This window comes from Amphiura filiformis, chromosome 17 (genome assembly GCF_039555335.1).
Source record: "Amphiura filiformis chromosome 17, Afil_fr2py, whole genome shotgun sequence".
Lineage (NCBI taxonomy): Eukaryota > Metazoa > Echinodermata > Ophiuroidea > Amphilepidida > Amphiuridae > Amphiura > Amphiura filiformis.
In genome coordinates this window covers 52112588-52134832 of record NC_092644.1, presented here as the reverse complement: position 1 = coordinate 52134832, position 22245 = coordinate 52112588, and the positions used below count along the sequence as shown (strand labels likewise).

At 42.4% G+C, this 22245-nt stretch overlaps 1 protein-coding gene across 1 annotated transcript in view; it reads left to right on the top strand.

Annotated features, from left to right (window-relative positions):
• Nucleotides 1–22245, top strand: part of LOC140137949 (coiled-coil domain-containing protein 180-like) — a 48778-nt gene that overhangs the window by 6355 nt on the left and 20178 nt on the right. The window contains exons 5-12 of the mRNA XM_072159759.1: nucleotides 427–493; nucleotides 3712–3749; nucleotides 4663–4797; nucleotides 5341–5492; nucleotides 17170–17277; nucleotides 17816–17935; nucleotides 18567–18735; nucleotides 20849–20971. Coding sequence (XP_072015860.1) covers nucleotides 427–493; nucleotides 3712–3749; nucleotides 4663–4797; nucleotides 5341–5492; nucleotides 17170–17277; nucleotides 17816–17935; nucleotides 18567–18735; nucleotides 20849–20971 — 912 coding nt within the window. The remainder of the gene's footprint in view (nucleotides 1–426; nucleotides 494–3711; nucleotides 3750–4662; nucleotides 4798–5340; nucleotides 5493–17169; nucleotides 17278–17815; nucleotides 17936–18566; nucleotides 18736–20848; nucleotides 20972–22245) is intronic.

The window sequence follows — 22245 nt, the reverse complement described above, 5'->3', positions numbered from 1 at the left end:
AAGAGTTATAAAACAAATATTGACTGCTCTTTATTCGGGTTCATCTTGGGGAAAATACATGTAGTTCATGGTCTCTAGTTCACCTTAAGGGAATATTTTGTCCCATTTCCCTTATGAGCAGTCAATAAATGGGACAAAATATTCCCTTGAGGTGAACTAGAGACCATGAACTACTGTATACTGTAACACATTGCTGAAAATGGGATTAATCTTTCACACATCTGTGATTAATAACTAAAACAATTAGATTTAGTGATGTCAATCAAGTAATTAACAAGACTATTCTTGTTTATCATGTTTTAACATGTAAAATGGAAAGAAATTTTATTTTAGTGTTCCTGGATAATGTTTTTTTTTAAACATTAAGTAGCTGTGGCAACAATGATGTTGGTACAAATAAGGTTTCTTTTGTGTTGCATTTACCAGGATCTTGAGCCTAAAATAGAAGCTGAAGGAGAAACAATAATACAAAAACTTGAGAAGAATGATAAAGGTTAGTAAAAAGCTAGAATCTGTAAGTAGGCAAGTGATGTTTTTAATGAATCTCATCAAATGCCCCCAGTCAGAACTCTTGCCCCCAGTAACCCCCCATGAAATTCACCTTACCCCTTAATCCCCGAAAAAATTCTTGGTACCGCCACTAGTCTCACCTTTGGCACACATTTATTTTCTCTAAAAACTAAATTAATTTTCTATTCAGAAGTCAAAACTAGGAGTATCTTGCAAATAAAATACCATCAGTTTGTCACAATTAACGCGGCTGTGTACTCTAGACATTGTTTCTTTCGCAAAATTGAGTTTTTTTGATATATTTGTACTTTGTTATGTTTTTTATAAATACAAGGAATGAAAATCCAGATTTGTAAACCCCAACTGCAATATTTTAAGGATTTTATTTCACTATTCCACTTGTGTTTGAAATTGAAAAGGAAAGAAAATCTTTGTTGTACCAGCAGGATACACGCACAAGCGCAACAACTGATCGCGTTATGTGTCGCGCAATTTGTTAACGCACAAATACGCTTACGATACGCCGACGCTTATCTGCATCGTGGCGCATCTTATGGAAACACCACGGAAGCACAAAAACCTAGTGGTCAAATGGCTCCGCTTTTAGCTTATAAAATGTGAGTTTTTCAAGTTCTTTCCCCCGATTTAAATATCAAGTTATGAATGGATTACGCTCAAACTTCTCAAGGGGCCGTGGATTTACCTGATGTTTATGTAATGTAAGGTAGAAAAATAAAAACTGCTGCATTCTCCTGCGAGATTCGATGAAAGTGCAAAATGTGACCACTTTAAACTAAAAACAAAAAAAAATATTTTGGAAAGAGTGTTTTTTGTTATGATGTACCTAATAAATATTGCGAAAACTCACTTTTTTGTGATTTTCTTCATAATTGTTGTTTTTACCCCAAATCTGTATTTATACCCGCATGCGAAGCATGGACGGGTATATTGTTATCCTTTGGTTTCTTCTCCTTCTTCTTCTCCTCCTTCTCCTTCTCCATCAAACACATCATTCTGTCAAGGCTAGCGCTAAAACTACAAAGGCCCTGGGGCCCATATGTGGTACACTTATGGGCCCTACCCATCAGAAGTGCCTTTTGCCCATCTTGGCCCCAGAGGTCAAGGTCACGGCCCCAGGGGCCCAAATGTGAAAAATACAAAGCACGCTGCTTCTCATCAAATGAAGCAGCCTCGGGGCTCTCAGTTGGTACACTGATAGCCCTAGGGGAACTCTATTTACAAATATACAAGAGCCCCATATGTTATATATTATGGGCCCCAGGGGCCCAAATGTTACAATATGGTGCAACAGATTGACAAGCCTAGCTCTAAAAGTACAAGATCACTAGGGCTCATACATGGCATATGTATGGGCCCTCAGTTGTAGATGTGCCTTTTGCCCGTTTTGGCCCCAGATTTACAAGGCTAGGGGCCCCAGGGGCCAAAATGTTAAAACAAAGGGCCGGCCGTTTCTCAGCAAATAAAGTAGCTACAGGGTTCAGATTTGGTACACAGGTAGGTCTTTAGTATTGTATTGTCAAATGTATGTATAACCCCCGTATGTCACATAATATGGGCCCCAAGGCCCCAAACGCTAAAACATAGGGCCGGCCGTTACTCAGTAAATAAAGCAGCTACAATGCCCAGCTTGAGTTTACTGATAGCACTTGAGAATTATACTTCAACATATGTACATGAGCCTCATAAGTAAAAAAATATGGGCCCCAGGGCCCCACATGTTAAAACAAAGGGCCAGCCGTTTCTCATCAGTTAAAGCAGCTTTAGGGCTCAGAGTTTGTACACAGATTGCACCTGAGAATTTCATTGTTATATGTACATATGAGCCCCATATACCACATAATATGGGCCCCAGGGCCCCAAATGCTAAAACATAGGGCCAGCCATTACTCAGTAAATAAAGCAGCTACAGGGTTCAGATTTGGTACACAGATAGGTCTTTAGTATTATATTGTCATATGTATATATAATCCCCATATGTCACATAATATGGGCCCCAGGGCCCCAAACGCTAAAACATAGGGCCGGCCGTTACTCAGTATATAAAGCAGCTACAATGCCCAGCTTGAGTCTACTGATAGCACTTGAGAATCATACTTTAACATATGTACATGAGCCCCATAAGTCATATATATTGGGCCCCAGGGCCCCAAATGTTAAAACAAAGGGCCGGCCGTTTCTCATCAAAGAAAGCAGCTTCCGGGCTCAGAATATGTACACAGATAGCTCCTGAGAAGTATATTGTTACTAACACCCACACACCCATCCACCCCACACACGTAGGACTAAACAGACAGATCGTATTATCATAATTGGAAATACCAGCGTGAAGCGTTAAGGCTGTTCCAGTTAAATTACATACCCATTGGCTGTTCCATTTAATTTACATACTCCCTCTGAAATGGCCCCAAAAGGCTGTTCCATTATAATTTACATACTCCCTCTGAAATGGCTGTTCCATTTAATTTACATACTCCCTCTGGAATAGTTTCCCTGAATCATATTGCATAGCCTCACTGTGAGTAAGAGAGACTGACAACAGCACCCTATGGAGAATAAGAGAGACAACTCCCCTGTGAGGGGACTTTTTACAATTTCTTTATTTTAAGTGCTACGATCAGTGCAACCTAAAATAAAGAAATTGTAATAAGTCACCTCACAGTGGCGTCGTCTCTCTTATTCTCCATACGGTGCTGTTGTCAGTCTCTCTTACTCACAGTGAGGCTATGCAATATGATTCAGGGAAACTATTCCAGAGGGAGTATGTAAATTAAATGGAACAGCCATTTCAGAGGGAGTATGTAAATTATACGGAACAGCCTTTTTGGGCCATTTCAGAGCTTGTGACTTGGACTTTCACTTTTTACACATTTTCTGCCCAATTGGGCGACTTTTTACAATTTCTTTATTTTAAGTCCTCAGCAAATAAGGACTGTAAGTTTGGGTACATGCGGGTATAGCCGTATTTGTGTACAAATATATAGCCTTCTAGTTATATTAAGATTTATTGATGTCTTGCCTTCATAAAAATGTATACTTTTATATGTCTTCCACGAATAATTACAAAGTTATTGCACTTTTACTACATGCATGTCTGAGAGTACACAGCCTCCTTAAAGTTTTATTCTTGTCCTGGATGCAACTTCACCATTCATGTCCTTATATATCATTTACCTCTTTCAGAAATTGAGAAGATGTTGCAGAAAATAGCAGATGATAAGGTAAATCAAGATGTTATAAATAGCCAATCTATTTTCCTTTTCAGGGATGCTTAATTTCTTTTTTCAACCATAAATGGGCCACAATACCACCAACCCTTAGGTCCGTATGTATGCACAAAAGAGTTTGTCTAAGTGGAATTTAATACCAGGAAAAAGGGCAGTTTCCTTTACATTTTCTTAAGTTCTTTTGTATTATTTTTGAACTTTGCATTTAAATCTTTAAAATTTGCTAGCTACTTTCGGAAGGAAGTAAAGGTCCATTCTGGTAGAACCAAATTCTGCTTAGACCAGGTCTAACTTTAGACCTGGTCTAACTCTTTTGTGCATATGGACCTTAGGGTTTAGGGTTAGGTGTAGCATATTGTGGCCCATTATCATTGCAGAAAATAAATATGCATCAGGGACAGCCTTGAGGCTGAGCTATACTCCAATGTCTTGCGGGTAATTTTCCATTGCGACCAATGCAGCAGCTAATTTCCACCAGTGTGTCTTCCACAGCCGCTAACATTTGCCTCAGCATCTTCTGTTGCATAAAACATTGAGAAGGAGAACAAAGCATGATCAAAGCTAATCACTTAGCGGAAAGATCGAGAACTGGAAGTTGTTATGGAGAACTGGACACGCAGCATCTGTCACAGGGAAAATTGCCCACAAAGATGTTGCACTATAGCCTGGCTTTTAGATAATCATAATCTAAACTATTGGAGGGGTGTCAGCACTTATAATTATAAGAGAAGTGAATGTGTATGGGAACACTCAGCTAGAATATGTACATAGGCAAGTGAGGTTTTTAATGAATCTCATCAATTTTCTTCTTTCTTCTGCTTCCTCAACATGTTGTTTCTGCATATCAACTTCTTACTCGTTTATGAATTGTGTGACTAATAATACTGATGATTCTATTTTATTGCAGGATCTGATAGTATATTCATTGGCAGCTCTTAATCAGCTATGGGAAGAAGTATCAGAACAGTCTATAGTAAGACGCCAATGGATAGAGAAGATGGACCACACGGTTAATAAGATAGAATCTGACAGGTTATTTAGGGTGAGTTTTGTCTTTGTTTTTAATTTAATTACTGTATGGAGAATTAATATTGGATATTTTTGAATTGGACTTCAATAAGTGACAAGGATTTTTTTACATATTGCTGTATGACTATTACTTTTATAGTTTCAAATTTTTTTGATTTTGTCAGTATATCCAAAGTAATTTATGCTATAAGGTGTGAACTGAAAAGAAAATTATTATGTTTGTCATACATGGTTTGATATATAAAATTGGATGTGAATCTATTATACGAGCTAGAGTTTTCATATATCGAAGCGAGACAAAGTCAGGCGCGATATTTGAAACTCTAGCGAGACTGATAAATTTTAATATGTACAAAGGTTTTGGATGCAAGATTTTGAAAACGTAATAATTTAAAGTTATTACTTGTATGTATTACCATCATTACATCATTAATATATTTCTACTATGTTTTGTTTCAATCTTAGTACTATAAATTCAATTATTTTGATACAATAATAGTCATTTGTTTTGTTCTACCTTAATCTACTTTGCTTTGATTTTATTATTCACATCCAGATACGAAGCACTTTAAAGGACTATGCCAAGAAGCTGGAAAAGATTGCGTATCAGATGCCTCCAGATGTCCAAAGACTTATAGAAAAAGAATCGCAAGTGATCAATCAAACTATACTCAATAATAGGAGGGCATATAGTGACCTCTTTGCAAGGTAGGTTCATTGGATTAGTTAATGGGGCAGTGTACATGAGATACAAGAACCCACATCAATGTTAAACTCAAATGCAGATCTGTGTGGACTTGTGTTTGAAACGTAGCACAATTTAGGGCTGTCTTCATGGCAGTGTTGTAGTCGATCATCGGCATCAAATCGATGTCAATAATATGCAATATTCAAATTGATGCTTGCATGAGACTGAGACCTTGATATCCAAGACCGAGACCTGCAAAACCAGGTCTCGAGACGGTCTTGAGACCGAGAGCTACAATCAACGAAAAAAGTCCTTGGAACGCTTGGCACACTCTGTCAAGATTCCGTGCAGAATTTCTTATGTTCATGGAAATGACCTATATTGTGTTTGCGAAGAAACGTGACATCTACAACAATGATTTCCCCTCCCCCTCTCCCCATCAAGCAATGTTGGAACACATTGGGGAACCGCTGAAGACATTGGCAGTTCTCAACATTGCACGGGGGAGAGGGGGTGACAGTTTTCCGTTATTTACACGCAAGCGTTCCAAGGACTTTTTTTCGTTGATTGTCTCTGCCGAATGCAAAATATTTCATCTAAATTTCGTTTTTGTCTCATAACTCAAAAACGGCATGTCGTATGAGCTTCAAATTGCACACGAATTGAGAGTGGATTATATGCTTTGTAATCATAATAAACTTGTTGATAAAGAATTTGGTTTATTTAGGGAATGGTCATTGGAAACACCCCCTATGCTAAATTACTCACGTTTCTTAATCATGGCTCTAAAATGCTCTAAAATGTCGCTTTTGTCCATAACTCAAAAACAGAATGTTGTATGAGTTTCATATTGCACCAGATTTGAGAGTAGATAATATCCTTTTGAATCATAATAAAATTGTTGATAAAAATGTTGAGTTATTCAGGGAGTGGTCACTGAATACACGTCCTATGCTAAATTACACAAGTTTCAGTAATTATGCTCTCTACTGTAGTCAAATTTCGTTTTTGTCTCAGTAACTCAAAAACACTACAAATACATTTTTTTACAATATCACAATACTTTGGAGCATGTTTCCAAAATATTTTCAATGTTATTAAAACTTAAAACATTTTGTACCCTTTATGATATAACCCAACATGTAAATGTTTTCTCTAAAACTTGTGTATGCTGAGTATAGGCATATCCGAGCGAATCAGAAAGATTATGATATAACAATTTGAAACTACTCATTTCTGAATATTATTTATATTAAAACACGCTTTTGAGATGAGAAAAAAAAAAGAAAAGAAAAAAAAAACACAATTGAATATACTATTTTAAAAAAAGACCACCACTGGGACTCGAACCATTCACATCGGTCAATAGTCAAAAGGTTATCAGTCTGAGGACTATTCCGCTTTCACGCCACGCTGCCATTTACGCAATCGAAGTAACAAGTTTTGTTCTTTTATAGTAGTCAGGTATCGGGAAAGTGTAAACTTGTATAGAGTGTTTGCACGAAAGGTCATGGGTTCAAATCATCCTCCAGACACGCTCCATAAGATATGCTAATGCATAGAGTACAAAGAATTACTTGATCAAAACCAGTTAAACAGGTGATTGGTATTGTACTCCGTGCATTTGCATGTCCTCTGGAGCGTGTCTTTAGGATGGTTTGAACTTAATGATCTTCCATGCAAGCACTCTATAGTAGAAACGGCAAAATGTATCAGTTTACCATAATGACAAAATGGTCCAAAAGCGACATTTTATGTTTTTAGGCCGCATCTCACGAAGCGTCACGTTCGTTTACATTTGCTATACCAATTGAAAATGTTTTATTGCAAAAGGAATGAAACATTCGTTTCATATATCAAATTTGTTAACAGTTAAGTTTACCAATTTGAATTGAAATAAATATGCATAAACAACTCAGACTCAGTACACCGGTCGATCTTACCGTTTCCGATGTTGATTAAGATACTTCTTGCATCGATCCCGAGATGCGGAAAAAACCAATAGTCATTTTGTCCCACATAAATGAATAAATAACAAAAACCCCCGATCCCCGAGTGGACTCACCCATTCGGTGACGTCACACACGATAATCATCCTTATCCTCCTTGGTTTCTAGATGAGATAGACGTGTGGATTTTTCTTTACCAACGCTAAGTATCATTACGAACAAAAAAAAGAGATATACAGTTTGTTTGTTACACCTGAGGTAAAAACCAACCAGTATAGTACGCTAGGGAGATAGTTTTGACGACATTTTTCGACTAGAAAAGTGACAAAAACGATCCAAAAACTTAGCTTGTATGAGTGTTTCCGTTAGATCACGGAACACACGTTTCAAAATAACCGCCTTTAGGACGCCATTTTATTTTTGTTCTCACGTAAAACAACTATAGCAGACTAGTAAGTTACAATAGATGTTTGTACAGTACTGTGTATACATGTATGGTGAGTGATTTTACGCTATGTTTATGGTGTGCTCTATCGTTATATCTTTCAGTACGCGTCTGATGACGAGTTACTGCTAAGAGTTCGGTGGGTTTCCGAAGGGACCAGCCTGACAAATCTATACCCAAAAGGTTTTCAGTTTTTCATCCCTTTGTTTATATATTTTTATATCATACCACTACATCAGCGTCAGCCACTGTGCGTGTGGGTCTGTTTATTGGGCTTGAGCTTGTGTTCGGGGGTAGTGCTACACGCTCCCCGATTACTACAATGTCCAGGCCTTGTCAATCATGCCCTTCCCTTGTGGCAGAGTGGGACCCGCATCCACTCTGCTACACCCACAGGGATTGCTCTAAATCAAATAAGTGTGCTTCCTTTTGCATAGGCTTATCGGACATCCACTTGACGATTTAGAAAGTAGCGCTCGCTTTGGGTCTTCGACACAGACAGAAGACGAAGACTAAGAAACAGAAGCCTACAGGTAAGATTGATATGGTAGGTACTAGCGCGGCCGGCAAGGGCCAAGCTAAGGTAACCTCTGGGGCTCGGGTCCCGGGCAAGCAGGCGGACCCTACGGGGACTGATAGCGAGCCCGAAGGCCTAGCAGCCAGCGAAAGCACTGACTTAACGTCTAAGCTAGTAGCAGGCAGCAGGGCGGTACTTGCCCTAACAGGCGAGTACCAGTCTACCAGTGAGATCTCTACCGAGTTTCTTGCAGGTGGACACCCGTCTATTGCTGGCGAACGAGCGGGTCTAGCACCCGCGAAGTAGCCGGCGACGGACAGTATGCCAAGGGCACCCCGGGCTTGCCTGGGTTGACTCCTAGCATACAGCGTGCAGCGGACTTGCCTCGGCCGGTCTGTAGCACGCAGCGTACCAGTGGAACCCCGGGCTTGCCTGGGTTGATCCACGGCACGCAGCACGCTTTTCGTTCCCCGCAAGGGTCGAATGAAAACGTGCATGGGTTTAGCAGAGACGATACCGGGGCTAACGCTTCGGGTGTAGTCTTAGCAGAACCAACTGGGGTTGTCACACGGCAGCGTTCCATGGTGGGACCGCCGAGTGATTCCCTGGGCCTTGGAATGGCTGCCGGCTGTCCTCCGGGACTGGCTAGCGGCTATACCGGGGGTGGGCTCGCAGTCTCTCACGGGACAGCGACCCAAGTGCAAACAGTGGCAGCTACCGAGACGAGCTACGGCTTGACTTCAGTGGTAGCCACTATGCACGCGCCCATAGCTGCCGTGAGTGGTCCGCCACACACAGCGACCTTGGGCGAGGCTCAAGAGGTTAGGGTAGGTAGTTTGAACAGCCTGGCTGATCAACAACCCACTTATGTCCTCGAGAGCCAGCAGAGCGTGGTGATCCATTACAGTCAATGGGTCAATTACCCTCTTATGATCGATCACTATCTATTCAGCGGAGCATGGCTCCATTGATTGATACTGCCTATTCAGGTAGCGAGGTGACTGATCGAGGGTATACACGCTCAGCTACCCGTGATACTAGGCAAGCTCCTTTTAGCCAAGGGACAGCCAGTATAGCGGGTACCCATACACACGGCTTGATCCTCTAGCGGGAACGCTGTGAGGCATGGGTACAGTGGTACGCAGCCGGGAGCCCTACCGGGCACCTACGCTACAACCACGCAGGTACCGCAGTACTGTCCTGGTTACCACAGTCTCTGTGGCAACAGGGGGAGGCGGTACTGGTACTGCCGCTCCCATGGGGTTTCCCTGGTGGCGGATCCTTTCAGGGTCAGCTACCAACAGGGTATGCCCCGTGGTATCCGCCGCAGGGTGGTTTCTTCCACGGTCTAGCACCGTGGCAAGTGCCGCCTAGCGTTGGGCAAGCAGTACCACCAGTTGTTACCCAACCCGGCGGCGAGTGGCTAACCCTGATACAGCTCAGGGTAGGCCGCACACTGCTATGGCTAGGGCGACAGCAGCGAGAGCGTCGCGGATCCCGGGTGCTATAGCTAGCATCTCGGGGTCTAGCGGGAGTACTCCCTCTTCTGCTGGTGTTCAGTTGGCTAGCCACACGGTGGCGACACCTCCCTGTCCACCTTCAGATGCCCGTCGTCAGATCTCTTCCTCATCAGAGAGTGAGTCAGAGTCTGAAGGCGAGGGAAAGGAGTCGGAAGATGAAACCAGTAGCGACTCACAGTCTGATGAGACTGTGCAGCTAGCTTCAGGTATCCTTCCCCGCTTCCCGTGAGGAACTTCGCTAGCAATGGTCTGCCTGCGGACACCGCTGAGGTGATGAGCCGTGTGGCCCAAGGTTTGGGCCTGGCTTTCTCTCAGGAGGAGTCCGTTCAGGAGGACCAGGGCATCTTTTCAGTAGGATGCCCAGCTAGCGCGTCCACACAAGGGTCGCCTGCACTTGCATTCCCGGCGGACCTCAAGGGTAGGTTTCAGAGGGGCTGTCAGGCTCGCTGGAGCTTCGACGCCGCGGGCTTGCACGCTTCCACTGCGTGTTTCGCAGGAGGACTACTGAAACCTACCTCAGGGTCCCTGACATGGATCCAGACGTTGCCAAGCGCCTGCCGCTAGCGGCCAAGGCGCACGGGTCGTTCTCCCCCCCAGTGGGAGGAGGAGCTAAAGCTCATCGATAAGCGAGCACGCTCGCTTATCAGAGTCTCTAGCGTCGCTACCACGCTTGCCGAGCACCTCGGTAGGAAGGTAGCGAACGACCACGGGCAACGCGTCAGAACTCTTCCGCGAGGTTAATCTGTTAGCGGTGCTAACAGCTAACCTCAACGAGAGTTCTATGGGCCTAGCCCATAGGATGTCATCTCGCCGCCGGAGAATGCCTGTCTGTCCCTCCAGTCAACTTACGGCTCCGACTTTGCTGAAGCAATGAAGAAGTCAGACTCGGTGGGACAGGGGCTACTCTTTGGACAGGCCTTTTGCGCCACGGTGGAGGACCGGGCAAAGAAGGCCACCAATGAGAGCACTCTGAAGAAGTCAGAGGCTGCCCTAACCAAGGGAAGGGCAGTAAGGCGAAGAAGAAGCACAAGAAGAAGAAGTCTTCTAAGCGTTCTTCAGCGCCAGCTCCGCTTCAGCAGGACGCGCACCACAGACTACACCTGAGCCGAGGCTACTCCAGCACCTCCCAAAAATCTGGGAAGCGCAAGAGTAGTGCTGGATCGATGGCAAGCCCCTAAGAAGAGCCGTTCTTCTAAGGGTGGCAAACCAGATCGGTCCTGAGGGCCCGGCGGTCGACAGCCCGTGCCGCCAGGCCTTGGACTTCCCACAGGGGCTTCCCCCGGTGGGCGGTCGCTTGTTGCAGTACGCCCAGAGATGGCATGCCATCTCACCGGGCGCCTGGGTATTGTCAGTGGTCAGTGGGGGTTACAGGCTGGAATTTACCAGCCACCCTCGTGCGCCTGCACGATTCAGAGGTCCACGGTAGTGCCGCCAGACGGCCCCCAGCGTCGGGCACTACTGTCAGAGGTCACTCAGCTTCTCCGCGAAAAGCGATTGTCCCGGTCTACCCCCCTTTCACCAAGGGGTTTTGGAGCACTTTTTTTCTGGCTCCAAAGAAGACCGGCGACTGGAGGCCCATTCTGAACCTCAAGCCGTTGAACGAGTTCATCAGGCCCAAGAGGTTCAGAATGGAGACTCTCGCTTCGGTGCTAGCCTGCCCCATCAAGGGTATGTGGGCGGCATCGCTAGATCTCTCGGACGCATATCTGCATGTTCCGATCGCACCTCAAGATCAGAGGTTTCTACGCTTCAAGGTACAGGGTCAAACTTACCAGTTTCGATGCCTGCCATTCGCCTTGTCCACCTCCCCCAGAGTGTTTACACTCCTGGTCAGGAGGTGGCAGCGCATCTGAAGCGCAGGGGAGTCAACATGTGTTGCTACCTGGACGATTGGTTCATTCTACGGACGCACCCCCACTGGAGACACAGTGTCTCGTGGAGTTAGTAGTCCGTGACGGTGCGGACCTGGGATTTCTGATCAACGCCAAGAAATCCAATTTGGTCCCGACGCAGACACCACTATTCTTAGGGGCCCAGATCAACCTCAAGGAGGGATCGCGGCGCCTCACCCGAGAGGGTGACGAACATGGCGAGGTGTGCCCGACTCTTGGCCGAGTCAGAGGGAGCACCCGCTGTGGCATGGATGAAGGTTTTGGGCCTTATGGCCAGTATGGTAGACCTCGCACTGCATCGTGCCGCTTTCACATGAGGCCTATACAACTACACCTTCTAGCCTTTTACAGGCCCAGTCGTCACCCAATATCCCTCGCGGTTCCGATGTCGGAGATCGCGCGAGAGAACTCTGGTGGTGGACCCATCAGCCCAATTTGACTCAAGGTGTCAGGTTCCCTGCACCAGCGGTGGCCACGTAGTGACGACCGACGCGCCAAAGCTGGGCTGGGGGGCCACATCCACGGGACTCAGTCTCGGGCCTATGGTCGGCCACGGAGACGGAGTTCCATATCAACCTTCTCGAACTTTGGGCAGTGGAGAGAACTCTCCAGCATTTCGAGAAGGTGATCGTGGATCTCATATCGTTGTCCAAGCGGACAACACAACCGTGGTGGCCTACCTCAACAGACAAGGGGGCACCAGGTCACCACGGTTGTGCCTGCACGCACCACGCCTGATAGGGTGGTGCAAGGCCAGGCAGATTACGTTGAGAGCGATGCACATAGCGGAGTCACCAACATCCTCGCGGACGATCTGTCACGAGGAAAGGTGTCGGGACCTACAGAATGGTCCCTTGCTCCGCAGGTCGCCCAGACGATCTTCGAGGTGATGTACCACCCCTCGATAGATTTGTTCGCATCTCATCGCAATCATCAGCTGCCGGTGTACTGCTCGAGGGTCGCAGACCCACAGGCATTCGCCGTGGACGCTCTGTCCGTGAGACTGGGAGGAATGACTGCTTACGCTTTCCCCGATCTCACTGCTCGCAAGGGTGGTGACCAAGATCGGGAGGGAGATTGCAACGTCATTCTGATAGCACCGTTCTGGCCGAAACACCTGTGGTTTCGACCGATGGTGGATCTACTAGCGGCACAGCCGCGAGTACTCCCCGAGTTACCAAATCTACTTCGGATGCCCGGAGGAGAGGTACCAAGTCTACCACTAGAGCACCTGCAGTTAGCTGCATGGCCCTTATCAGGGAACGTGCGGCGGAGGGAGGCTTTTCATCAGAAGCTGCTTCTCTTATCGCCGGGGGTAGACGAGAGTCTACCCTCCGTGCGTATAGTCAGCGCTTTGGCTCCCTACTACGCATGGTGCGATGAGAGAAATACATCTCCCACTAGAGCCCCTGTGCCTCTAGTGGCAGATTTTCTGACAGAAAAGTTCAGGTCAGGACTTCAGCAGGCAACGATAGCCAACTATAAGTCAGCCATTCTCTCGATTCATCGGGATTTGAAGACGGGTCGACTATCAATTCAGATGGGTCCCTAAGTCTTCTTCTCGACGGTATGTTCAACGAGCGCTCACCGGAAAGGAAGGTGGTCCCTCCATGGGACCTCAACACAGTCTTGGAGTATATTAAGGGTCCCCTTTGAGCCCCTGTCAAAAGCGACCCTTAAATACGCCACTCTTAAGGCGGCCTTTCTTCTGGCGTTGGCTTCGGACGGCGCTGCTCAGAGTTGCACGCAGTCTCAAGTCAGCCTCCGTGATTACTAACAACGGAGCGACGCTGTTTCTTCGCCGGATTTCCTTGCAAAAATGAGCGAAGTACATTCCGACACTCGCCCCTCTTCCTACCCAGTATTGGGCAGGGTTCGTCAATAGCCGAAGACAGGTTGTGGTGCCCGGTGAGGGCGCTACAGCACTACCTTGGCCGAACACAAACCTTAAGAGGGGCTCATGACCGCTTATTTATCACTCACGCCCAGAACCGCACGGTCCAGCCGCTAAACAGACTCTGGCACGGTGGCTGGTCCAGGTGTTGGTGGACTCGGGGCGGCAAAAGACGCCCGCCCAAGGCCCACTCAACCAGATCTATCTCATCTTCGTGGGCCTACCATAGGGGGGTCCCCATTGAAGAGATTTGTCAGGCTGTGTCTTGGAAGAACCCGTCGTCCTTTTCCACGGTTTACTACAAAAGCGTAAACCAACGACCAGGCGATAAGTTCTCCAGGGCTATTCTCGGAGATAATATGGTGGTTGGGTATCAGGTGTTTTGCGGACATTCAGAATTCCAACATGGTAAGAACCAGTGTTTCTATTCTTAACCACTGAACTTTCAGTTCAGGGGTTTTTGTCTGTTCACGTAGTCTTTCTGTTTCCCGGCCGGGAGGGGGGGAAATAGTTTGACCTCGCGATTACCATGCTACCCACTCTCCCGATCCTTATCAGATGCTGGCCAATCTTGTACCTCCATCCGTCGGTTACTTGCTAGATCGATCTTTCAGATGTTGATGCAAGAAGTATCTTAATCAACATCGAAACGGTAAGATCGACCGGTGTACTGAGTCTAGTCCCAAACAAAAATGTTTGGTAGACTCATAACCGTCGCGATCTTACCTTTCCGATGTTGATTATCTCGACCCCCGCCGCCCTACAAGTTTGGCCGAGTAGGGGCTGCCCAAGTCGGATAAGGGATGATTATCGTGTGTGACGTCACCGAATGGGTGAGTCCACTGGGGATCGGGGGTTTTGTTATTTATTCATTTATGTGGGACAAAATGACTATTGGTTTTTCCGCATCTCGGGATCGATGCAAGAAGTATCTTAATCAACATCGGAAAGGTAAGATCGCACCGGTTATGAGTCTACCAAACATTTTTGTTTGGGACTATTTCTGAATATTATTTATATTAAAATACGCTTTTGCGATGAGAAAAAAAACAAAAAAAGAAAAAAGAAAACAACAATTGAATATACTTTTAAAAAAGACCACCAATGGGACAAAGGTTATTAGTCTGAGGACCACATCGGTCAATAGTCAAAAGGTTATCAGTCTGAGGACTAATCCGTTCATACGCTGCCATTTAAACATAATCGAGTAACAAGTTTTGTTCTTTTGTATTCAGGTATCGGAAAACGATGTAAATTTATTTATAGTAGAAATGGTAAAGTGTTATCAGTTTCCATAATAAAAGATCAAAATGTCATTTTTTGCATTAAAACTTCTCAATTGGTATAGCAAATGTTAAAGAACGTTTGCTATACCAATTGAGATGCGCCTAAAACAAAAAATGTATTTTGACCATTTTGTCATTATGGTAAATTGATACACTTTACCATTTCTATATACAAGTTTACACTTTCCCGATACCTGACTACTATAAAAGAACAAAACTTGTTACTTCGCTTGTGCAATGACAGCGCATGAGTGGATTAGTCCTCCGATGTTAACCTATTGGCTATTGACTGATGTGTGGTTCGAGTCCCAATGGTGGTCTATACTTTTTCTTTAAGTGTATTAAATTGTTGTTTCTTTTTATTTTATTTTTTTCTCATCGCAAAGCGTATTTTGTTATAAATAATATTCAGAAATGAGTTGTTTCAAATTGTTACATCATAATCTTTCTGATTCTCTTGGTTTTTTAGTGAAAAACATAAATTTAACACGTTAGGTTATATCATAAAGGGTGCAAAACGTTTTAATAAAAAAAAAAAAACATTTTGGAAAACATGTTGCAAAACATTGTGATATTGTACTGAAAAATTCATTTGTAGTGTTTTTGAGTTATGAGACAAAAACGAAAATTGACTCAGTATCATACAGAAGAGGGCCATAATTACAAAACTTGTGTCATTTAGCATAGGAGGTGTTGTCAGTGACCACTCCCTAAATAACTCAACATTTTTATCAACAATTTTATTATGATTCAAAAGGATATTATCTACTCCCTAATCGTGTGCAATATGAAGCTCATACAACATTCTGTTTTTGTGTTATGGACAAAAACGACATTTTAGAGCAGTTTAAAGCCATAACTATGAAACGTGTGTAATTTAGCATATGGGGTGTTTTGAGAGACCACTCCCTAAATAAATCAAATTCTGTATCAACAATTTTATTATGATTGCAAAGCATATAACCCCCTCTCAAATCGTGTTCAACATGAAGCTCATACAACATTCTGTTTTTGAGCTATGGACAAAAACGACATTTTAGAGCAGTTTAGAGCTATAATTATGAAACGTGTGTAATTTAGCATATGGGGTGTTTTGAGAGACCACTCCCTAAATAAATCAAATTCTGTATCAACAATTTTATTATGATTGCAAAGCATATAACCCCCTCTCAAATCGTGTTCAACATGAAGCTCATACAACATTCTGTTTTTGAGCTATGGACAAAAACGACATTTTAGAGCAGTTTAGAGCTATAATTATGAAACGTGTGTAATTTAGCACCTGGGGTGTTTTCGGTGACCACTCCCTAAATAAACCAAATTCTTTATCAACAATTTTATTATGATTGCAAAGCATGTAATCCACTCTCAAATCGTGTGAAATTTGAAGCTCATACGACATTCCGTTTTTGAGTTATGAGAAAAAAACAAAATTTAGATGAAATATTTTGCATTCGGTAGAGACAATCAACGAAAAAAGTCCTTGGAACGCTTAGCACACTCTGTCAAGATTCCGTGCAGAATTTCTTATGTTCATGGAAATGACCTATATTGTGTTTCGGATAGAAACATGACATCTACAACAATGATTTACCCTTCCCCTCTCCCCATCAAGCAATGTTGGAACACATTGGGGAACCGCTGAAGACATTGGCATTTCTCAACATTGCACAGGGGAGAGGGGGTGACAGTTTTCCGTTATTTACACGCAAGCGTTCCAAGACTTTTTTCGTTGATTGTAGTCTCAAGACCTACAACACTGCTACATGGAGCAGCTAATGTATCCCATGTTCACAATCTAGTCAATTTTGATAATAAGGATATAAGATGCACTTGGCTATATATTTTCTATCAGATCCCTGTCCAGTTTTTTGACAGTTTTATAGGGAAAATGTTTGTACTTCCATTGCCTGTCAAATGTGTTTGCCATCACCTTAATAAGAAAATGTTGAGCTGGATCTCACACAATTAGTCACTGTATTTGTTTTTTCTACAACTGAGATCAGTATTTCAAATTATGGAGAAGGGTTTGTCAAACTGTAAAATATGACTCAAAATCCAGCCTTTTTATATTGATATCCCACTCCTAGTAGATTATGGTATGTTTTTCAGGAAAAGGTTGACAAAAATAAAGTTTCTTGTGTTAAAGAGTTAAGTGTGTGACTATAATATATGTTTAATTTAATTTACATAGGTTGATGAAGAGTGATATTGAAAGAGAAAAGAACCATCACAGAATTTGGGAGACAAGAGTTGCTGATTGGAGACAGCTCAATACAGATGTAGCTATCAAGCAGTTTACGTAAGTTCTGATCAAAATGTAGAGGGGAAATGACTATATCATGTCATAGAAGATAGGCAGGTCCAACATCTTAAAATGGACAGTTAAATGTGCATACTAATGTTTTATCATACTTACTACATGTGCAATCGGACTTTTAGATTAATAAGCACAGCACGATGAACACCCGTGTTTGTGCCACTCAACCATGATACGTTCACACAGAGCTAGTTACTGGCTGGATGCAGCGGACGCATGTGATTATGCGCACATCAAAAATGATACATTGTTCATTCATTTTGCAATTTTCACTCTAGTTTGCTAGTTTTTCAAGTATTTTGATGAGGGTTTTGATGTCCCCAGGCTGTTAAATCATAACAAGAACTGACCTCAATCAATTGGGAATCTTTAAATCCGGATTTGTTTAATGATTCCTAACAAAAAGAGGCAAAGCTCTGCATTTTGAGTAACCATAAGAGAAGTAACCAGCAAATATATGTAGTAAACCCTTCTCCTGATGTTGTAGTTGATGTGTTCTTTGTCATTTTTGTTATTGCAGGGAATATATGCAAAGCCAAGAAGTAATTGACCCACCTGGTGTGACAGTGTTACTAGAAGACATGCAGAGTGAGCAGAAGATACTGAACCATAAGAGACTGGCTCTCTTGAACTCACTAAGGTAAAAAATCTCTCAACTATGGTGAAAATGGTTTGGAATTAACTCTCAAATAATAAAAATGTTGCTCTTCTGTTAGCTGTTAACAACAATGATTATTGTTAGAGTGTGCTTTTCTTCAAAACTCTGGAAAAAGTGCCAATTTTTCATTGTTTTTTGTTATAAAATTTTCAAAAATATTTCCAGAATTTGGCAAAATTACCTGAATTTTGAACTAAAGTAATTTCAAAGAAACTATCTTAGTTCACTTTGGTTCATCAAATTTGGGATATTTGCAGCTCCTTCAAAATATGCAAAGCCAACCATCAGCATACAACATAAAGTAATAAGAAACAAGACAGCAAGAACAGGGACTGTCTTTTAGAATTTGCAGGAGAGCATTAAATTGCTCTCCTGGAGCCTTCAATGAGAGCTTTTTAGAGCATTTACAATAGTATGTAATGAGAGTATTGTCAACTAAGAAGAGCTAAGAATCACTCCTATATCAGATTTAACTTAAGGAGAGCAGAAGAGAGCGATTGCTCTGGCTCTTCTTAAGGCAGTCCCTGCAAGAAAATGCATTCAAAACGTTGTAACAGGAATATTTTTCCTTGGCAAGTAAACATTGTAATAATCCATCATATTTGTTTCCCAGACAAATGAAACCACCCAATTCCACCAAGACAGCTGTGTATCAGTGGAACAAGGACATATCTGAGGTGTGTCAACAGATAGAACAATTACATGTACGATACCTAGGCAGATTACATCAGCATTATGAGGCTGTTTGCAAGGGATGCTTAGAACAAATTGACAAGCACAAGGTAAGGGGGGGGGGGAGGTTGTGTCTCAGAAAATCAGTGAAATCATGTGAAATGTCATATTTTTCCTTTTTTTTTTTTATTAAAGACCAAAATGTGATGGGCTAAAAATCACATGTCATCTGGGAACAAGTAGCTCCAAGTGAAACAGCCCCACACGTTGGAGGCATTACAATTCACCCCGTATCCAAGAAGCATAAAATTTATAGTTTAGGGTTTAATGTTGGTTGTAATCTCAGGTAATTTACTTTTACTTTAGTCCCCCACCATTTTGTAAAGCATCCTAGAAACAAAATTCTGTTAACCAGAACGTAAATACAAATTTGACAATATTTTTGCTAAATGATTTAAGGGAGGTGCAATGAGCGTGAACCTGGTTTGGATGCAGAGGGAGTGTGCCTGTAACAGACACAGCCACCAGAAAAGGACCAGCTCAGATCGCACGCCAAATAAGTTTGCAGTCCAGAAATTTCATTTTTTTCTCAGCCTTGCAAAAAATAGGCAGAGGTGGGAATCGAACCCGGGACCTCTGTGTTGTAAAACCTACTGCGTTACCACTGAGCCAACTGACAATCAGCTTTGAGAAGTTTGATAGTAATCCTTGATATTGCTGAATAGAATAAATCAATACTGATAGGTCTATTTATCTAATGTACGATGTTATTCAAATTGGCCTATAAACTAGGAATATAATGTGAAATGACTATCAATCGATCAATCAATCAAGTTGTCAAGTTATCAACAATCAATAATAAACCGACGTAGGCCTATCATGGAATATTACTAACTAGGCCTACTAACTAATATACCAAATAAATAAAATAAATAAATAAGTCAGTAAATAAATAAATAGGCATAGGCCTAAATAAATAAATAAATACATAATGCAGAATGCAGTTAGTATTTTAGTTGCAAAATTCCAAACATTCTATTCACACATTCTATTATAATTTTCTGCTATACACGCAAAGGACCTGTGCCTTTAATATGTCCGCCTAATCAATAATGAGTCTTTCACCATGCTCACACACCATGTTAAACTATTGTATCCCTGCAAGTATTATCTACTGATCAAGTCCTAACACCTCAATGAAATGGATGCTATAACGTACCCAATCAAGCTTAACATATCAAGGTCATATCAGGCGTTATACAAAGAATGGTCAAAGGTCAACGCTTCCAAAGAAGTATAGTAATAGATGTAGACACAAGCTTTCGTCAGGGAAACATAAACACATAGTCGTCAGTCGTGTGGTTTTTATGAGATTTGATACGGCGCTGAAGTCTATTGGCTGTCCCAAAATCAGTACCAGACCCGGTTTCCAGACGGCAATGCGTGTGTTGTTACAAGGAATGCAAACTCATTTTATCAATGAGTGAACCACATAGAGGAATACGACATCTATTGTGACCCAATCTGCATTCTGTTGCCTGCAAAAGCCGACGATCAGGTAAAAATTCTAAAAGCAGCGTGACTAGATATTTGCGTTAATTTCATGATACGTGTAAAACGCATTGAAAACGCCAAATTGCAGTCATAAAATATATAATATTAGTAAATCACCCAATCGAATGTTAACGTAGGTATGTGGAAAAGAACTGCAATAACAATAACAAACTATGTGCCCAGAGAGTTGTCTTTGGCATGTCGCTTTTTGAAATATGACCAAAATATCAAATTTTGGAAAAACGCCCCAAAATTTAAAACAAATACGAACCTTCCAAAATAAATATATATTAGCACTCGGCGGCCCAGTCACTACCTGCCGCTGTGATTTGGGGTAACTCATTGCTTCCCCCCTCCAGATACCGGAACTTCAAGGTCGCTCATACCCCAGCCCTTAATCTGCAAGAATTTTTTTGTACATAAACAATATGTAATCAGAGGTTTCAAGTGGTATAAAAACTTTTTTCAGAAAAATGGGGGGGGGGGATGAAGCTGTGGATCATGAAATGCCCCTGTAAAGAGTGTTGCTTCACATCACTAAACAGCACAAATTGTTTCACCAATTACACACATTTTGTAATAACTCATTCTTCACTCAAAGGCCTCAGTGCATGCCATAATCCCAGTTTGGAATAAATGCATATTATCAGTTTATTTTGTGTGTTACAGGAAGAGTTGATGTTATCTGGTGTATGTGATGAGGACAGATGTCTGGATGTCATTGAGCAACATTTCTTGCCTCAGATTGGTGAACGACAGAGGGTCTTTGAAGAGATACTTGAACAGATGGATGTAAGTATTATACACAGTATTTCAAAATAGAAATAAGATACTTAATGGTAGTGCTGCCACAAGGAACTTTCCTAGTGTGTGTCCTGAAGCAAACAATAAAAAAGATTATTTGCCTGACCTATTCCAACCATCTGTCCTAAACGTTCCAACCTTTTGGGGACAAAAAGAGCTAAAAAGGCGTTTCTGCCAAAAGTGGTCTGTGGACAAGCAAATAATCTTTCTTGCTTTTTTGCCTGCTGGTAGTTCTTCTTTTTATTTTCGGTCGGCAGGGTGACTTTTTATAATATTGTCACCCTCATAACCAAAGTGCCTAAGTCAATATTACATGTTTCTCATTTGCAATTTTGAGATGAATTCCACAAGTTAATGAAGAATGCGGCTGGAAATTTTATTAATTATGGGTTTATTACTCAGAAAATCAAAATTGCAAATGAGAAACATGTAATAATGACTTAGACACTTTGGTTATGAGGGTGACGATATGCCACATTTCGCCAACACTTGATCCTGGAACCTAGGATTGATTGCAGATATCAGAACTGGGGATGGCCCCCCCTTCTTTGAATAGCTCTGACACTTAACGTGCACAGGATTTTACTCTTTCTGTACACAGGACCAACGGCTTTATGTGACTTTCTAACCACAAGACGTCGCACACACACTAGCTATATCTGCACGTGCTAAGCAGTGTATGGGGCGAGAAGAAATTCTGTATTATAATTATTAAAAAGTGCTATTGTTAACAGGCTACCAGCCACCACTTTCCAAGGGACATTTTTACACATCATACTGACACAATGGGCTTGTTGAAATCTATTCACCCTCTATAAAAGACATGACCTTAATCTTCCACACAGGTTCTATATTTCAAATGGAGTCACACATACAGGAAATCCCATTTGAAATTCACCCTCATGATTAAAGGTGAACCTCATTGAAAATAAAGTTATATATCAATGGAAAGCTTATGATGTCAGGATACTAAAAATTATTTTTTCCGATTTTTTGATGGCCAATAAAGCTGAAAAATTAAAAAATGAATGAATTTTTGGTCTTTTTAAGGCGCCCAAAAAGCACCCAAATCAATCGTCTATGACCTTGAGAATGCTCGTGACGTAAGCTCAGGGTTCGCAGTCACGTGATCCTACTCGGAAACATGTAAACAAGACTTGCTTCCTGTACTTTGCAAGCTGCCCGGCAAGTCTGATTTTCACAATAAAGCTTGAAATTAGAGGAATCTTCAAGTTGCTGGTTCCTTCTATATATATTAGAAA